At 51.3% G+C, this 18,684-nt stretch overlaps 3 protein-coding genes across 3 annotated transcripts; 2 read left to right on the top strand and 1 right to left on the bottom strand.

Moving 5' to 3' along the window:
• Positions 1-6,684: 6,684 nt before the first annotated feature.
• Positions 6,685-8,241, top strand: CGCA056_v012738 (uncharacterized protein; the record flags this gene model as incomplete). Its single annotated transcript, XM_037327982.1, has 1 exon — positions 6,685-8,241. One exon carries the CDS (start codon positions 6,685-6,687, stop codon positions 8,239-8,241), a length of 1,557 nt encoding a protein of 518 aa, XP_037174491.1.
• Positions 8,242-8,658: 417 nt separating this feature from the next.
• Positions 8,659-11,298, bottom strand: CGCA056_v012737 (LysM domain-containing protein; the record flags this gene model as incomplete). Its single annotated transcript, XM_037327981.1, has 2 exons — positions 8,659-10,868; positions 10,941-11,298. The coding sequence occupies 2 exons, from the start codon at positions 11,296-11,298 to the stop codon at positions 8,659-8,661; spliced, it is 2,568 nt and encodes an 855-aa protein (XP_037174494.1).
• Positions 11,299-12,722: 1,424 nt separating this feature from the next.
• Positions 12,723-18,572, top strand: CHIT1-0 (Chitotriosidase-1; the record flags this gene model as incomplete). The annotated part of the gene is made up of 6 exons (XM_037327980.1): positions 12,723-12,765; positions 12,926-13,151; positions 13,217-13,366; positions 13,435-13,585; positions 13,644-14,161; positions 14,216-18,572. 6 exons carry the CDS (start codon positions 12,723-12,725, stop codon positions 18,570-18,572), a joined length of 5,445 nt encoding a protein of 1,814 aa, XP_037174493.1.
• Between the last annotated feature and the right edge of the window lie 112 nt (positions 18,573-18,684).

Below are 18,684 nucleotides of genomic sequence, written 5' to 3'. Positions count from 1 at the left end.
ACCTAGGATAACTAGAGCAGTCAAAAAACTAGACTCGCCTACTGACGACAGATCATAATAGGCAACAAACATAAGATCTATTCACTAAATGACATAAGGATATAAGGGTAATATTAAACTTGAAGTTACTATCAACCAGCAGACAACACTTATGCTGATCGACAGCAGAGCTGAAGCAAACTTCATTACCCCCCGAGCCATCAATAGGCTAGAAATATGATGGGGAGGAAAAGAACGACCATATCAGTTACACACAGCAGAAGGAGAAGAATTCAAGTACGAAGGAGGTACCATCTATAATGAGACTGCGCCCCTCGAGATGAGCTACCTGAATCAAAAAGAAAGAATCCAATTTGATATTGCCGATCTAGGAATATACAACATAGTGCTAAGACTACCCTAGCTACAAACAAGCAACCCACAGATAGATTGGAGCAAAGGCTAACTCCATTAGGACCACGATGATTCAGTCCCTAAGCAGCCCTGTCAGAATCAGGCCTCAAACGAATTAATACGACAAGGAACAGCAAAACGATACCTCTGTTACCTTAAAGCAAAAGAAGCTATATTATAACCACTGATAACGATAGATCTCAAACAGAAGAACGATCCACTTCTGTCTATCCCAGAAGAATATAGAGTGTATGAGAAACTCTTTGCAGCCGAATTAGAAACAGGACTGCCTGAACACACCAGTTTCAACCACAAAATACCCCTCAAAAAAGGGAGGGAACCACGCTTCAACAAAATCTACAGACTCAACCAGACAGAGATAGAAGCCCTAGATAAGTACCTTGAAGAAAACCTTAAGAAGGGATACATCAGACCCTCAACGTCACCAGCAGGAAGCCTAATCCTGTTTATACCTAAAAAGAACAGAAAACTACGATTATGCGTTGACTACCGCATGCTTAACGAAATAACGATTAAGAACCGCTACCTACTACCGCTTATCGACAAGATGAGACGACTCCTCTATAGAGCTAACTGGTTCACAGCCCTCGACCTCAAAGGAGCCTATAACCTGATCAGAATGAAGCAAGGAGAAGAATAGAAGACCGCTTTCAGAACATAAAAAGGATATTTCAAGTACCTCGTTATGCCTTTCAGCCTCACTAACGCCCCTGCAATATTCCAAAATATGATTAACTAAGTCTTATACAAATATGTTGACATCTGCGTAGTAGTCTATCTTAACGACATCCTTATCTTCTCATTAACACTTAAAAAACATAAGGAGGATGTACACCACGTCTTATAAGCCCTCTAAGAAGCTAAGCTATTAGTTGAACCTGAGAAAAGCGAATTCCACACACAGAGGGTGGAATACCTCGGATTCACTATCACCCCTAGAAAAGTCTATATGTCAGAAAACAAAGTCAAAGCTATTAAGGAATAGCTGGTACCTAACAACCTCAAGGAAGTCTAAGGATTTCTAGGTTTCGTCAACTTCTACCGCAAATTTATCAAAGACTATGGCAAGATTAACGCAGCTCTTATAAGCCTCAGCCGCAAAGACACGCCCTTTATATGGGAAAAACCACAACAAACAGCATTCCAGAAGATCAAGGACCTCATCGCTAGCAAGCCCGTCTTAAGCATTCCAGATCCAACAAAACAGTTCGAAGTAGAACCTGATGCATCTGACTATGCGATAGGAGCATAATTATCTTAATGAGATTCAGAAGGACGACTACACCTATATGTCTTCTTTTCTCGCAAGCTCCACAGACCTAAACTCAACTATTAGGTTTACGATAAGGAACTCATGGCAATCATTAAAGCTTTCAAGGAATAGAGACCTGAGCTCTCAGGAACCACATATGAAATACTTATATATTCAGACTATAAGAACCTTTCACACTTCACAACTTCAAAAGTATTAAATAAACGACAGATTAGATGGTCAGAATTCCTATCAGAATTCAACTTCCAAATTATCCACCGCAAAGGATCAGATAATAGTAGAGCTGATGCTCTCAGCCGACGACCAGACTATAACGTCCTAGTACCTGAAGAAACCCAGGTGATTCTCAAAGGAAACAACAATAGAGACCTAGTGCTAGCAACCAAACTCTTAATGATGGCCGAACAATCTAGTACTAGCCCGCCTAGCAAACTAGACGACAAAGCAATTATGGAGTTTCACGCTCGCCCTGCATATAGTCACTAAGGAATCACAAAAACCTAGAAACAACTACGACAACAATATAGAGAAAAGGTCACTAGAGAACGAGTGACAAAAGCAATTAAGGATTATGAGGTCTGCCTGAAAAGCAAACCCGCTCGACATCAGCCGTACGGCATGCTATAACCCTTGCCTATGCTGCAAACCGCCTAGCAATCCATATCCCTCGACTTCATCGTCAAATTACCAAAGTCTCAAGAACCCCTTATGGGAACACACTTTGACAGCATTCTTATTATTATGGACCAACTCATAAAGTACGCCTACTTCATCCTATATAAAGAAGCAAGTAACGCTGAAGAATATGCCTATATATTTCTTAAATATATTATCGCTAACCATGAAACGCCTAGAGAGATTATATCAGACAGAGATAAGATCTTTACTTCTAAATTCTAGAAGTCAATCATATCACAACTCAGCATCAAATAATTAATATCCACTGCATTCCACCTGCAAACCAACAGACAAACAGAACAAATCAACCAAATCCTCAAAATATATCTCTACGCCTATGTTAACTACAACTAAGATATTAGGTTGTGTTGCTACTAATAGCCTAGTTCGCCTACAACAGCGCAGTAGGAGAAAGTACCAGGGAATCCCCCTTCTACCTCAACTATGGATTCGAACCAACCGCCTATAGAGAACCCTAAACAGGCCTAGCTGCAGTAAAAGCTGTCGCCTCAATACGCTAAATCAAGGATATCCAGGAAAACGCATGCAAAGAACTCAAATTCATACGACAAAGAATAATAAAATTCAGCAACAAACAAAGGATTGAGGGACTAACCTTAAAAGAGGGAGATAGCGCCTATCTCATATAGCGAAACATCAAAACAAAGCGACCAAACAACAAACTCAACTATAAAAAACTCAGACCTTTCAAAATTTCACAAGTAATCTCACTAGTTAACTACAAACTAGGACTCCTAGAAACCATAAAGTGTCACCTAGTATTCTATATCTCACTCCTCAAACCAGCACTATATAGATCACAGACAAACGATATTATTATTATTAAAGATAACAAACCAGAATATGAAATCAAACGAATTATCAACTATCTTAAAGAACCAGAAGGGTATTAATACCTCGTCAAATAGAAAGGATACAGACATAAAGACAACATATAGGAACCAGCTAAAAACATCACTAACGCAGCAGAAGAACTCACGATCTACTGGCAACAACACTAAGAATGAGAAGTCACACTAACACCTGCTGTACTAGTCCAGAAGAACGCCAGATATAAGCGAATCAAGCACCTATATCGCTTCACTAAACCACCTATCAAAGCAGATCGACTGCAATAAGGAAAATTATTTATTCGCCTAGGAACACCAGAAACAAACTAAGATGACACTAAAGCACCACTAGCATCAGACACTAAAGGGCCTAGATCGACAAAGTCCAGACTAAAGCTAAACTCTTGCCACTCTGGATCGTTAGGCACCCTAGCAGCCTGAAGATCGTTCACAACCTACTTCTTATGAGCATCTAACGTTAGAAGCACACTATCCTCCTCGTTGATTTCCTATATTCCCTGCTTAAAAGCCTCAGTCTGACGCTCTCTCACTAACTTCCTCGTCTTATGAATACAACTTAAGCAGCTAGCAGCCTCTGCTATTTAAGTCTGCAAACGAGCAAACTCCTGATGAAGTGTAAGCAGCTCCTCACCAGCCTTCTCTTCTTTTTCATCCCACTCCTTTTGTTGCTTATTTAACTTTTGCACTACAATATAGTTAGTTATCGCTCAGATAAATTAGGATCAGAAGTCACTATATGAGTTGAAGCCACTAGAACGCCATCATAAGGCTTCTTCGCCTCGATATATATATGACACCTAGATGATTTCTCACCAAAACAGCAAGGAACCTTTGCTCGAAAACAATAGGTATAAGGCATGTCGCTAGCTAAAGAATAAGACTTAACGTATTTAATTAAAGCTTCACGCTCACGATCCTTGAGCGTAGTGATAACCGATTTCTTTTTCGATTTTTAGATATAGCCTGACATAGTGTCAGCATTATGAGTAAATCAGGAAGCATAATTAATAGATCCCTAACCTAGGACTAACGACCTACTTATGTTAGGTCTTAAGGATAAGACCTTTGGAGAGGGGACCTGATGTTACAACCCGTTATGTATAGATAACAGTTGACCGACCTACTTAGGCATCGGGCGGCTAGGATAAGATATTTATACTGCAGGATCATAGGAACAACAGGGACTCACTCGGAGACAGAAGAACTATGGTATAGGTCACGTGACGATAAGAAGGACCGACGAGAGATAAGCGGTCCTGACCTAGGACCGACATAAAGAAAGCGGTCTACACCTGGGGACCGCTCAGAAGATATCGGTCCTCAGTTTAAAGAAACTACTTAGACTTATATATAGTATGACCCTGAGCCTGGCTCATGGTCAAACTTCTATAGCTCTTCAGCAATCAACTTAGTATTCATCCTCACGGATACTCTCAGCTTACCTTCACTGCGAATCACTTATTGAGTCTAAGACTGATCACCTTGGCCTCTGAAGAACTAATCTACTACAGCCTACGAACTACGACCTACGACCACGACCCAGTATACTGTTAGAACGTATCAATCCCCAGCTTCTGTTAGCAGACCCTACTGTCGGATAGCTGACCGTAACATTTAGGACCATATCACAAAAACATCTACTACCCTATTCACTGATTTCTAGACTCATATTATTAACTATAACACTGGGAACTAGATGGTTAGAATCGCCTTCATTCAAGCTTTAATTGCATCCGACTTTCATATATTTTACTACTGGAAAGCTCAACGGCTTCTACGCTGCTAGAAAACAACAGCTTCTACTCCCTGTCTGCACGGACCCACTTAATTTTTGGTGAGGGATTCAACAGCTTCAAGTAGAAGCTGTCGTTGCCTATATGTTAGGGTTGCTCTATCTGTTGACATAAGCCTGTTCAGAGCTGTTAAGAGCTGCGTTATCTGGTCCTAAAGAGGACGTATGCTTGCGTTGAACGCTTTGTTGATCTGGCGATCAATCTCAGCATTTATTACGTCGTTTGTGCTACCCTCTGGCGGATCTATCATGCCGCTCTCGTGAGGTTCTGTATAGCGTCTTCTCGTTATGCTACCCTCAGCGAATCGTCATGTCGCTCTCGTGAGGTTTCGTATAGCGTCTTCTCGTTACGCTACCCTCAGCAAATCGTCGTATCGCTCTCGTGAGGTTTCATATAGCGTCTTCTTTTGTTGAGCTTAGAATATGTAAGGGGCTGGCCCCTAGGCTTATTCAACGTAGAGGTGCCGTCGATTGACTATTGTAAGCTGAAGAAGGAGGAAAGGACTTTACAGGGATAGGCGCCTAGCAGCAGTGATGCAGACTGGGGCTAGGCGGTGTGCTACAGCAGAATAGTGGATCCGGCGGAGCCGGATCTCGGTAGCTGCTCCGGCAAAGCCGGAGATCTCGGCCGGGCTCTAGCCCGTTACAGCAGGGGCTACTAAATATATTTATACTTATATTAATAAGTTTTAATAGCTTTAGATAATAGCTATAATTCTTAATATATTAAAGTGTTTATAATATTAATAAAAAGTAAAAAAAAAAAAGATTAATACTAACCATAGTTAGCTTAAATAATAAGACTAATAGCTTATTTTACTTAAAATTAAAATTAAATCAAATTATCTAATAGATAATAATAGTAGTTAAAGCGTTATATCTACTTATAGTCTGCTTCTAAATAAGTATCTAATTATAAAGAATATTTCAGCCTAAATAAGAAGTAGCATAAATAGCACCTATCTCACGCAATCTACCTATTTCTACATGCTATTATTAGTCAGCTGCATCTTAATTCCTAACGTCTCTGATCGGTCACAGCAGACGTTAATAGACATGCACCATTGCATTCCATCGCGAATATGTCCAATTGACTCCATGGCCATGTCCGACCTGTCACTGTAGGTATGTATATGATCAGCATTAAGACGTGTGATGGTGCTGCAGAGTCCTTATGCAGGTGCGCGCGCTTACATGCAGGCCTGGGAGAGGGGATTCTGCCAGGATCCCAACAAGATTTAGGTCCTTGGATCCGCAGTACCTAAAATCCCCAGCCCCCAGTTCGTCAGAAATGTCCAGGAAAATCCTAGACGTGTGGATTGATGTTATATGTCTTTTGATGTCTTTTGCAAGACTTTCAAAGCCTTACTGGTGTCTTTGTTCGTGGCGATGTTTCTGATGCAAGTCGAGATACCTCGGATGTGGGGCGGTGTTTGTCCGCCCCTCGTCTCTCCCTTCCTCATCCAATGGCGCCAAGCCTCGCCAGAGGCAGGCTGTACTTAATTGTCCCTCCCGCAGCAATCGCAATGTGAACCTGCAAGTCCACATCCTCTCCCTCTCCATTGATCCCAGGCTTTTCCTTCACTTCCCCGCCCTCTCACCAAGCAAAGAACCAACTCCGATACTGACTGATCCACCACATTACATCAATCAACATGCCGCTTCGCGAGACAGACCCGAATTTCGAGAGCGACATCTTGGAAAAGGTCACGGCAGACGTCGAGGCCGCCCGCAATCTCGAGTTTGCGGTTTCCGAGTATCATCTGCCGCTGCCGCTCCTCACCGTCGACGAACTTGCGGAGAAGCCATTGCCGTGCCATGAACCTGCCGACGAGACCCTGGCCATCAGCGCCCACTTGTCGGTGCGCATTCGCGCCTTTTACAACCAGATTGCCGCCGCCTACAACCGGGTCGAGGATCCACCAGCCAGCATCGGCCTCAAGATTGAAATCCAGCCGCAGAATTTCGACCCAGAGGAGCCGGAATGCGACCATCGCAGATATCATTCACGTCGCCTGCAGCTACACAACCCAGAGACACTGCCCGATCTGCCCTTTGTGAGCCGCCTGATCATCAAGTCAAGGGCGTACGGCTCTGGCGCCGAAGACGCGACAGACATACGCCCTTTGTCTCCCCTCGTGCCGCTGCAGTGCCTCGTTCACCTACCGGCTGTCCAAGAATGGACTATCCCCTGGTTCTGGGAGCGGCCCATGCCTGCCTGCATGCCCAGTAGGGTGATGCGCGAGCACTACACATGGCCGTGGGAGGGCCCCCTGCGAGACGCCCGCCACGAGTTCGGCGCCGCCATCATGGACCAGGAGAAGCACCTCTGCGGAAGAAGGATCCCGGCCGGTCTGACCAGGGCCGCGCTGCACTTCTGGCCATTCTTCTCTCGCCCCAACAATGACCAGTCCGTGGCCCGGCCGAATCTGGTCCATCCGGCGGACAAAGACCCGGTGTCTGTCGGCCTGTGCAAGCTCGGTGCTCAGCTCAGCCTATTTGATATCCGTGCTATGATCACTTCGGACCTGTTCCCTAGTCCCGAGGCACCAGCCCACCAGCAGTGGTCACAGATTCGGCGGTTCCGGCTCGAGTTCCACTCCCTTCGCTCAGACGGACGGTGGTACTTTGTCGGCCCTGGTGGCGAGGACCCGCACGACTCTGAAGAAGGAGGGTACACGATCTCAGACAAACATTACCCTCGCGAAATAGACACGGACGAGGATGTTGAACTCGACGATGAGTACGGCGACAACCCGGACGACGAGTATGACTACCGTCTAGACATGTTCCGCACCGAGCCCTGCAGGGAGCGGCTGGAGCCCCTGCTTGCGGCGTTTGCCAAGTCTCTGACTACCCCTAACATGCCGCGCCTCGAGGACGCCGAGATGTTCACATACCTGTGGTGGGACCCTTCGAACAACAGAGACATTGAGAAATACGGCTTGCCGATGAAAAAGGGTCACAGATGGGGCGTAAAGTTCATTGCCGGCCGCGGCGATGAGAAGGACAAGAAGGACAACGATGCCGCTGCAGCAGCCCCAACACCACCGGTGGTGCAGTGGCAGGTTGGCGACTGGAGGCCCAGCGACGAGGTCATGAGTCTGTTCGAAAGCCTGGGACGGCAGGAGTGGCTCAATCTCGAATGGGACAAGTATCGATCTACGGCAGGGCGCGATTTGCTGGGAAATAGCACGTCGAACCCAATTTAGTCCGGCGGCGACAACCGGAATTCTCCACTCGGTATTCCAAACAAGAAGTCTGACGTCTTCTACAAAATTGCAACATCAAGTTCCCGTACAACAGGAGCTGGTGAGTCAGTTCGAGCAGAGTCGGCAGATAACGCAACAACACAGGCACACACAGCCGACGCGGCCGAAACGTATCCTTTATCGTTCCATCCCCGGTGGGGATGTCTTTGCACAACCGCGACAGCGGCCTCCCAGGTGTACACCGGGCACTTTGAGACAGGACCTTTCATGTACCATCAAAATGAATGAGAGACACCACCATCTGCGAAACAAGTTACAAGATCATCTACTGTACACTACTCTCTCCTCTCTGCTCCCGAGCCATGGGTTTCCCACCTCCGCAGAGTCAAGCCATTTCACAGATTCTCACGGTGGCTTCTAGCTGGAAACCCCAACACAATACGCCTGGCCAAGCCAAAAGTTTGTCACGCAATCCCTTGAAACGGCAGGGTTCCAGGCATAAAACTGATCCAGTGTGATACCATTATCGCTGGCCATCGAAGCGCAGCCGTCGCCGTCTACCACGACGTCCCACTTGTTACAATTAGCAGGCTGGCCGGTATGTGTCGGTGCAGGTGGTGTCGGCTTCGCTGTGGTTGATGCTGGTGGCGTCGTGGTTGGGCTACCCCCGACACTAGATCGGCCGACGCAGTATGCCTGCCCCAACCAAAAGTTTGTCACACAGTCCTTGGATACCGCCGGGTTCCAAGCATAGAACTGGTCGACCGTGATACCGTTGTCCGCGGCCATTGACCCGCAGCTGTCGCCGTCTACCACGACGTCCCACTTGTTGCAATCCGACGGCTGGCCTGTGTGGGTTGGTGCGGGAGGGGTCGGGGCTGCCGTTGTGGAAGGCTTGGTTGACGATGGGGTTGTTGTGGCGCCGGAACCAGCCCCAGAAACGCCGACACAGTATGCCTGCCCCAGCCAGAAGTTGGTGATACAGTCCTTAGAGACAGCAGGGTTCCAGGTAAAGAACTGCTCAACTGATATGCCGTTATCACTGGCCAGAGAACCACAGCTATCGCCTTCCGTCACTACGTCCCATTTGTTGCAGTCTGCGGGTTGGCCGGTATGCGTGGGGGCCGGAGCGGTGGGCTTCGTCGTCGTCGGCGCCGTGGTTGAAGCAGACTGCGAGGCCGTGGTGCTGATACCCTGGCCCTCCCTATGCGTGCAGTAGGCCTGTCCGAGCCAGAAATTCTCGGTACAGTCTGCGCTGACAGCCGGGTTCCATTCGAAGAAAGTGGCGAGAGAGATCCCGGCGTTATCAGCGACGGACTGGCACGAGTCACTGCTGACCACGACGTGCCAGCCGTCACAGTCTTCCGGCTGGCCTTCGTGCGTCGGCGCCGGCGGCTGGGGTCCGGTCTCGGTGGGCTCAGGCTCTTCGGTAGTGGTGGTTTGCGTGGGCGGCAGACCCCAGGAGCCGCAATACCGCAGGCCGACCTGGAACACGCACGCCGGGTCAGTGACGTTTATCGTGAGCGAGTTCCAGGCGACGAAGCTGTCAAAGTCGACGTTGTAGTTGGACGCTGCAATCTCGCAGTTGCTGTTCCAATAGCCGAACACGTCAGACTTGTACTGATAATCATCGCCCTTGAAGTAAAACACACAATCGTCGCGGACGCCGGTAGCCAACGGGAGCTGGGTCGGTCTTGGATCCAAGGTCATGGTGGCGTTGGGCAACATGGTGAAGGGTACCCCGGTGAAGGACTCGTTGGGGTCAATGGTGACGGAGGCATATCCGGGTCGGCCGGGATAGTTGTTGATGTCTCCGACCGCCTGGACGCAGTAGCTCTCCTGTGCAAAGAGGTTGGTGCAGTTGGCGTTGATGCCTGTATTGAGGAACATGAAATCATCAAGAGATATAGCAAACTTGAGAGTCACCAGGTTGCAGTAGTCGCCAGCCTCGACCTCGTACCAGCGGCCGCAGGGCTTGTCAGATCCGATGGCCGTGTTGGAGGGGATCGGGGCAGCACTGGTGGGCGTCACCGGAGGAACATTCGTCGTCTGGGCGGGTGGAAGCTTGGGTCCGGGTGGTTCGATGCAAAGCGTGGTGCCGTTCATCATGTCGAGGTTGGAGCAGACCGGATTGATGACGGGGTTCCAAGCCATCAGCTGTGGCTCTGTGATGTTCGCAGCTGCAGCGATGGCTGAGCAGGTCGTGTTGACTGCCACCGTGACAGTCTTACACGTGTTGGTGATGCAGAGACTACCCGAAGTCGGGAACTCAAAACAATAAGCACCGAGGTGGTTGTCAGACAGCATCCACGCCGTACCGACACTCTGGGCCTTGGAAATGCTGTAGCAATCGTCACCGCCCTGGATCTGGTACGTGGTGCCGTCGCAGACTGACTCGGTGGGCTGCGGCTCGCTTGTGAAGTAGTCAATGGTGGATGTGGTGGCAGGCTTGCCCGTGATGCCACAGCTGGACGTCAGGGTTTGGTAGATGGACTCGCTAGCCACGACGGGGCCGTCAAAGTAGGGCGACCCAGATCGCAGGCGCAGTCTGGCTGCGAGACACGGGTCACAATCCGCAGGCTTGACAGCGCCCTCGGGAAGTACGTTGATGTAGTTAAAGGCGGAAACTGACAAGATGTTAGTGAGATGCGCTGGCAAGCCCAGAATTGCGCAACATATCATGTCCGCGGGAGACTCACCTCCAGGATTGGTGAAGAAAGCTGCTAATGCGGCTACGGGGCCGCAGAAGGCATCGTTCTCTTTGAGACACGTGAAGCCATAGGTGTACCGGCGGCTGGCAGGGATCACAATGGGTGATGCGTCAAGGTCATCCTCGGCAGGAATGACAATGTCGTTGCCGCAAGCAGACCGGACCGAGCTCTCCCAAGACTGCAGCGCAGAAGCACAGCCATCAGTGCACATACGGGTCAGGGTGGCAGGCGGGTAGTAAAAGTCATGACGGATGGCCGGCACGAGCGGATCACAAGCGACATCAGCCATGAGGGCTGCAGAACATGCCGCATCCAGATCTTCAGGAAGACTGTCGTCGTAGAGCATCTTGACGGCGGAGACTGGGCTGGGGCTCAGGCTCAGAAGAACACCGAGTCCAAGGACACAACGCCTAAAGGTAGCCATGAGTCTTGATGGATCGTGTCTTCCTCTCTCTCTCTCACCAGGAGTTGAAAGAGTGAATCGTGAGTTGATGATACTAATACGTCCAAACAAGGGAGGAAGGCAGAGTTGGGTCTACCTAGACACGGATAAGGGGCGATGAGCGACAGCGAGAGTGATAAGTATGTCGGAAAGTGTCAATGAATCCAGAGAAAGCAACGTAGGTGTACAACAGTTGCCCACGTCCGATGGGGAATTTGGATCAAGGGAGTGCAGGCGATCCAACTTGCCGTCGTCCTGTTCGAGACAAAACGAGATACAACCGCCCTATGCAATAGAAAGGGTCACAAGAATCAAGGATTATCAGTCCAGACTTGACCCGAGTGCATCCTTGGATATTCTAGGCAGCAGAAGTATTTAGATACTACAGGTACGGAACTCACCACCACCTGCCTTAAACGGAAATGATGCTGGTGATTAGGTGAGATTTTGATGCGATGTCACGTCTTGGCGTACAGAAGCTTGTTCACATTGTAGAACCAACAATCAAAGGAGATGAACAGATGCGAACCCGATGACCTTCTGGCCGAGACATGGGCCCAATATTGCTTACACGCATGGTTCCTGCAGGGGGCTGATGGAGCGGCCCGCCCGCTTTTTAGTACACCGAACCTTCAGCAGTATGCACGAAATCACGATATCACACTTAAAATCCCACGCTGACCGGACCCGCTCTTCATAAGAGGCAAAGATGGGAGAGTGTTTCCGAGCGGCTGACCGGAAAAACAGGACGATGGTATTCTGACATCGACATCCATGAGACCCCTATTTGCCCTGCCAAGACCCTGCATGCCAAATTAAGTACGGAGCAGGTTACCCTTGTGAGCCACCAAGATAGTCGAGAACTCGCTGCCTGGGCTTGGTTTGACTTTCAGTGTACATGCAGGGCACGTGGATTTAGGATTCGCGTGGAGATTGTGACTGGAACTGGAGCAGTGTGTGTTGCTCTAGAACACCGTTCGAGCTGTTTTGTCAGACGAGACACTCTGCGCGAATTACTCGGCGTGTCTTCCCAGTCTGTTTTCCTTTAAAGATGTTTCGGCTAGCTGACTTTGTTCGTCATCTTTGCGAATGGATATCCTTTTGTTTCGTTCTTTATCAAGTCTTTGATCACTCCTCCCTCTCTCATCGGGGACCACATTCCTTCGAGTAACGTTCTTTGTTGCTGGGTAGAGCTCCCAAAGGCTCAGCTCTAAGCGCGACCATGCGACAATGGTCCCCGCTCTCGTGGAGCTGTCTGCTCCTATCTGCTTTCATTAACCCTTCTCTTGGAGCAGTCATCACAGCAAGATCTGGCAGTGCCAGCGTGGATGCAGTTCCGGACCTACCCGACTCGTGCCGCGCTGTTGTCTCGTAAGTAAACCCCCCTTATTCTATGTTCAATGACCTGGACTATTATTAGAGCATCATTTCCTGACTCGCTATGAACGACATCACAGACCCTTTGATTACTCGGCCAAGAACCGACGTGACCATGTGTTGCCAGTCTGCAGTGCTGACAGCCCTAATCCAGTCGCTCCTCGCGACAATAGCCATGTCATCGACGCTGACGGAAGTGAAATCGTTCCTCTTGCGTTACTCGAGACTGGCGTGTCTTCGCTAGTAGGACGCACCGAGCTGTCCTCCCTGTTTGGGAGACAGGTAGTCGGCGGAGATGACTATACCTGCGGCCCCGACCGCCCTTGCAAGAACAAAGCTTGCTGTCCAAAGAAGACTGGCCAGTGCAACTATGGCGAGGAGTAGGTACCCTCATCCCCATATGCTCTTGAATAGAGGCTAATAATTTCTTCTCTTCACGCAACAGAGCCTGCGGCACATCTGGCATCTCTCCTAATGAGGTGTGCTGGTCCAACTGCGATGCCAAGGCAGAATGCGGCAAGAATGCCGCCGTCCCTGGCCAGAAGTGTCCCCTGAACGTCTGCTGTGGCAAGTGGGGTTTCTGCGGAATGACAAAGTATGTACAGATTCAGCGTGGTGAAGATGCCTACAGAGAAGAGCAGTGTTGACGATTGTGAAATAAAGGGATTTCTGCGACAAGGAAGACCATGGAGCGACTGGCGGTTGCCAGTCTAATTGTGACCAGCCAGGTCCCAAGGACAAGGCGTCGGACCAGCTCAACCGTGTCGTTGGATACTACGAGGCATGGAGACACGACTCCAAGTGTCAGGATATGGTAAGCTTACTTGATCACTCCTTCGCAACGTACCTGTTTTACTGAGCGTGACATACAGGGCCTGAAAGACATCCCTGTCAACTCCCTGACCCATCTCTATTTCTCTTTTGCCTTCATCATGCCGGACTTACAGATCGTCGGGATGGATAACCTGCCGGATAAGCTGTTTACAGACTTCACCGACCTCAAGAAGAAGAACCCAGCCCTCAAGATGATTATCGCAATTGGTGGGTGGACACACAACGATCCGGGCCCTTTACAAAAGGTGTTTAGCAACATGGTCAGTACCAAAGCGAACCGGTCCAAGTTCATTGGCAACCTTATGTCCTTCCTTCGCATGTACGCCTTTGACGGTGTCGACTTTGACTGGGAATATCCTGGCGCGGATGATCGCGGTGGTGTCCCCGAAGACGGCGAGAACTTTACTCAGTTCCTCAAGGAGCTCCAGGAGGATATCAAGAAGCAGCCCGTCAAGTACATTGTGTCCTACACGGCGCCGACGAGTTTCTGGTACTTGCGCCACTTTGACCTAAAGTCAGTTGACTATACTGATTTTGTCAACGTCATGTCATATGAGTAAGTCTGACAACGGACTTTGTTCTCGGACCTCAACTAACCACATGTCTGTAGTCTTCACGGAGTCTGGGATCGTGATAACCCGATCGGGTCTCACATCTACGGCCACACCAACCTGACCGAGATGAGCCTGGCGTTTGACCTTTTCTGGAGGAACAACGTCCCGGCCAAGAAGCTGAACATGGGACTCGGCTTCTACGGTCGCGCGTTCCAGCTGGCTGATCCGTCTTGCAACAAGCCCGGGTGTCTCTTCAAGGGAGGCGCCACAAAAGGAGCGTGCAGTGGCGAGTCTGGAATCCTCAGCTACCGCGAGATCCAGGAGGTCATCAAAGTTAACAAGATTAAGCCTGTCCACGACAAGGAAGCCGGTGTCAAGTACATCACCTGGAACACCGACCAGTGGGTGTCGTTTGACGACAAGGAGACGTTAAAACAGAAAAAGGACCTCGCGGCCAAGCTCGGTCTCGGCGGCTATCTCATCTGGGCCATCGACCAAGACGACGCCGAGATGTCTGCGTTGGCTGCCGTCCTGGACCCCAAGCCCCTGGGCGACTTCAAGTCGATCGATAAGGGCGATGAGAACTGGACGGGCACCAACGAAATGTGCTACGTTTCCAGCTGCGGCGTTGAAGACTGCAAGGCGGGCGAGATCAAAATCACCGACCAGAAATGCGGCAATGACAAGAAGAGCACCCTCTGCTGCCCCTTGTCGGGCGCCCCTGACCCTAAGTCGTGCACCTGGCGCGGCGGTGAGACAAAATGGTGCAACGGCTACTGCAAAGACGACGAGGTCATGACGCACATGAGCAAGTACGGCGGCGGCCACGACTGCTGGGACGGCCAGATGGCGCACTGCTGCGAGAGCTCCCTCGGCGAGAAGAACATCTGCAAGTGGCGCGGCGTCGGCGAGCAGTGCCACAGCGGCGAGCTGCCTCTGACCTTCTCCGGGACCGTCCTCGACATCCTCGACGACGTCGCCAAGATCATCCTGCGGGTGGTCGGCCGCGCGTACCCGCTCGCTGCCCTCACTGGTCTGGTCCTGCTCGAGGTTCTCGACGAGCTGGACCTCGACACGCGGAAGCTGTACTGCTGCCCCGAGAAGGAGGTTGAGAAGTGGAAGAACTGCGCCTGGTACGGCAAGCCGGGCAACTGCTTCGACGGTCACTGTCCGGATATGAAGACGGTGCAGATCACCGACTCTTACTTTGGCGGCAGCGACAACTGCGGCATCCACACGACGCGCGTCCGCACGTTCTGCTGCGAGTCGGACGGCGAGCCCCTTTTCCTGCCCGTGGACCTCAAAAACCTGTTTGAGCACCCGCCCGAAGGCGGTTCCGATACGGATTTTACGCTTGAGACGGACAAGACGTCGGCCGACGGCGACGACGACCCGAACGAGGCCGCGTTCCAATTCGTCGTGCTCGTCTCGCCCGAGGCGCTCCAGATCTCGCTTGACAAGCGCGACGGATCCCACTGGGACGTCTTTAACTGCCACGACTCCATCTCCGAGGGCGAGCACACCGTTCGCATGGTCTGTAACGACCACACCCCGGAGAGCAACTGTCACAAGATCGGCCTTGGCCACGGCGTCCCGGGAACCATCCTCCAGATGCCCAGGGGCTGCGGCCCGGGCAAGTATGCCGTCGCCAAGAGTATGGCGCCGGCACCTGGCAGAAACCACGCCAAGCTGCTGCCCCGTCACCTGTCCCATCTCGCCGGCCTCGAGCCTGTCGTCTACGACTTGACGTTCGACTACGACTTCAGCCGCGTGCCGCGCGACCTCGGCAACACCCAGATGCGCATCGACTACAGTAATCAGGACGACTACTGGGACAACATTGTCGCCGGGTCCGTCAGCCGAAAGCGAGACGTACACGGGAACGAGAGGCTCGCCAGGCGGACGCTTCAAGATGTCGGCGGGAACCCGGTGCGCTGGCTCGAGGAAGAGTTCCGCGACGACTTCCACCTTGACAAGATTGCCTCGCGGGACCTGCACGAGCGGTGGTTCGGCAAGAGCATCCTCGAGTGGCTGGCGGCCCTCGTCAAGCCTGAGATCAAGCGCGAGTTCACGCACAAGTACGACGACAGCGTAACTGCAAAGTTGTTTGACGAGTCGTGGAACTGCCCTGGCTCGGTGGAGGGCGTCAACTACGACGGCCACCTGCTCGGCCAGGCCGTCCTCGACATCGAGGTCGAGTCCAGCTTCGGCTTCACCCTCATCGTCGAGAGCCTCACCCTGCCCCTCAACCTCGAGAACAGCTACCTTACCTTTTACAACAAGGGCAAGGTTACTGGCGTGGTCACCCTTGAGGCCCTCGCCCGCGTGACATACGAGAAGAAGAAGGTCATTCTCAACTTACCATTCCCCGGTGCCTCGTTCAAGATCCCCGGAATCGCCACCATCGGCCCCCAGCTCACCGTTGAGGGTAGCATCGACGCCTCCCTCGGAATGGCTGGCTTGATCGAGACCAAGCTCGAGATTGCTAAGTGGGAAGTTCGCCAAGTCCTGCCCGACGCCAGCGCCTACAAACCCGATCTCATCGACAACAGCAAGCCAAGCCTCGATCGGACAGGCGACTTCTCGGGGATCCAAAAGCCCGAGTTCTACGCAGGTGTTACAGCCTCTGGAGATGTCACCTTCAAGCTGTCAGCCGCTGCGGAGTTTGGTGTTCGCTTCGTCGAAAGGTGGGACGTTCCTCCAGCAGCAGCCGCAGTCGTGGGCGAGGTCAGCCTGACGACCAAGTTCGCAGCGGGCATCTCGACCTCGGGAACGTGCCCCTTTACGTACGGTCTTGATGTCGGCGCTCGCTTGTTCGCGAGAGCAACCGCGCCCGACCCGTTCGGTACCGGCTGGTCTGGTGGTGAAGTCGACCTCACGGACAAGTGGGAGAGGACCATCATCAAGGGCGGCACTTGTCCCGATCTGGGCCCGATACCTTCCAAGAGAAGTCTCCGACGTCGAGACCCGCTCTTCATTGAGGGCCGCGCCGAAGAAGAGGACATGACCAGGAACGTATCTAGGTCGAGAGCTCCCGAGGCCGGTGCCTACGAAGCCCTCGATGCGGACTTAGTATCCAGCCTCGACGTCGACCTGCGCACGAGAGACATCTCCGCCGGACACATGTCGTCTCTGGTCAAGAGAGGTGGTGTATACGGTCCGGCGTTCAGCCTCCCGGTCGGCGAGTTCTTCTGCCCTTCTGAAGACAGCGAAGAGGGCATCACGTGCAAGGAAGCATACGACTCCCTACAAGAGGGCAACGAAGGAGGCGTCTGGCAAGACGCGAAGAAGCGCAAGAGGGAGGAGAAGCTGACTCCAACTTCCACCATTGATGAAAACGCTGCCGCCGCCGAGTACCATGCTCATCAGCTCAATCAAAGCCATCGGGCATGGGATGAGGAGTTACTGCACATACTAGACAAGAGAGCCGATGAAAAGAATGTCAAGGCTTGTGCAATGAAGTACGATATAACTAACACCTTTCCCCGCGGCGGCGAACTTGCAGGAAAAGGAAAAGATTGGGGCTGGGAAGACCCCGCGGACTGTGGCAACTTCAACTTTGGCGACCCCCTGACGGCACGCGCCGCCAACGTCCAGTATCACACCGAGCACGTCCTCGAGGCACAGATGATTGACCAGTTCTTCCAGTGGCTTGACAAGAAGAAGTCCAACTTGCCCGACCCGACGCCAGGTGCGGGCCAGGGGTCTACCGTCTCTTTCTGTCAATATGTCAACGAGCTATGGGATGTTCCCGCTTTCGCGTGGCCCAACGAACCCACGACCGGCGGCGTCGGCAAGCTCTGGACCCCCATCCAGCATATTGCGGCGCAGTTCCCGACAAGAACGTTCAAATCAGACGACTTTGTCGCCCTGGAGTCTGCCATCAACACGCCTAGCAAGACGAGCGCCTGGCGAGCGAATAACCCTTGGAAGACGACGTCCTGGACCAAGAAGATTGGGAAATATGCAGACGCCAAGAAGATTTTCTCCAGGCTCCGCAGCACGATGGGCTCGCGCTTGTACCAGGACCACTCGACCATTAGGACAACCATGAAGGAACAGACGGACCGGATAGGCAAGATACTCGACGCCCTCGACTCGACCCTGCTGCAAGCAAACCAGCGCACTGGATACCTGAAATGGTCGAAACAGAACCTCAAGTCCGAGTGGGAGACTTATATGAAAGGCCAGTACACTACAATGGTATCCAAGACCGAGGGCCTCGTCAACGATTTCCTTCCCAAGATGAAAAAATTGTGGGCGTCGCAGGCAGAGAAGGACAAGTGGAAGGACGACCCCAAGGATACAGCGGCGGTGACAGCCACGAAAAAGGAACACCAGAACTTCATAAAGGCCATTGAAGACTTTGACACGAAATGGAATGCGCTGCCCAAGTGGACGAACCCTCTCTGATGACGAAACAATCGCAGAAACAGCATGATCATTGTCATCATCGTTAATTCAAGATGTAATTAAGCTATGACCTGTCTTTCATTTTGGTTTGCTTTCTTTCAAGACGCTTCAA

Source organism: Colletotrichum aenigma, assembly GCF_013390185.1.
Source record: "Colletotrichum aenigma strain Cg56 chromosome Unknown KSG_Cg56_contig08, whole genome shotgun sequence".
In the NCBI taxonomy this organism is placed as follows: Eukaryota; Fungi; Ascomycota; class Sordariomycetes; order Glomerellales; family Glomerellaceae; genus Colletotrichum; species Colletotrichum aenigma.
This window is presented reverse-complemented; position numbering and strand designations above follow the sequence as displayed.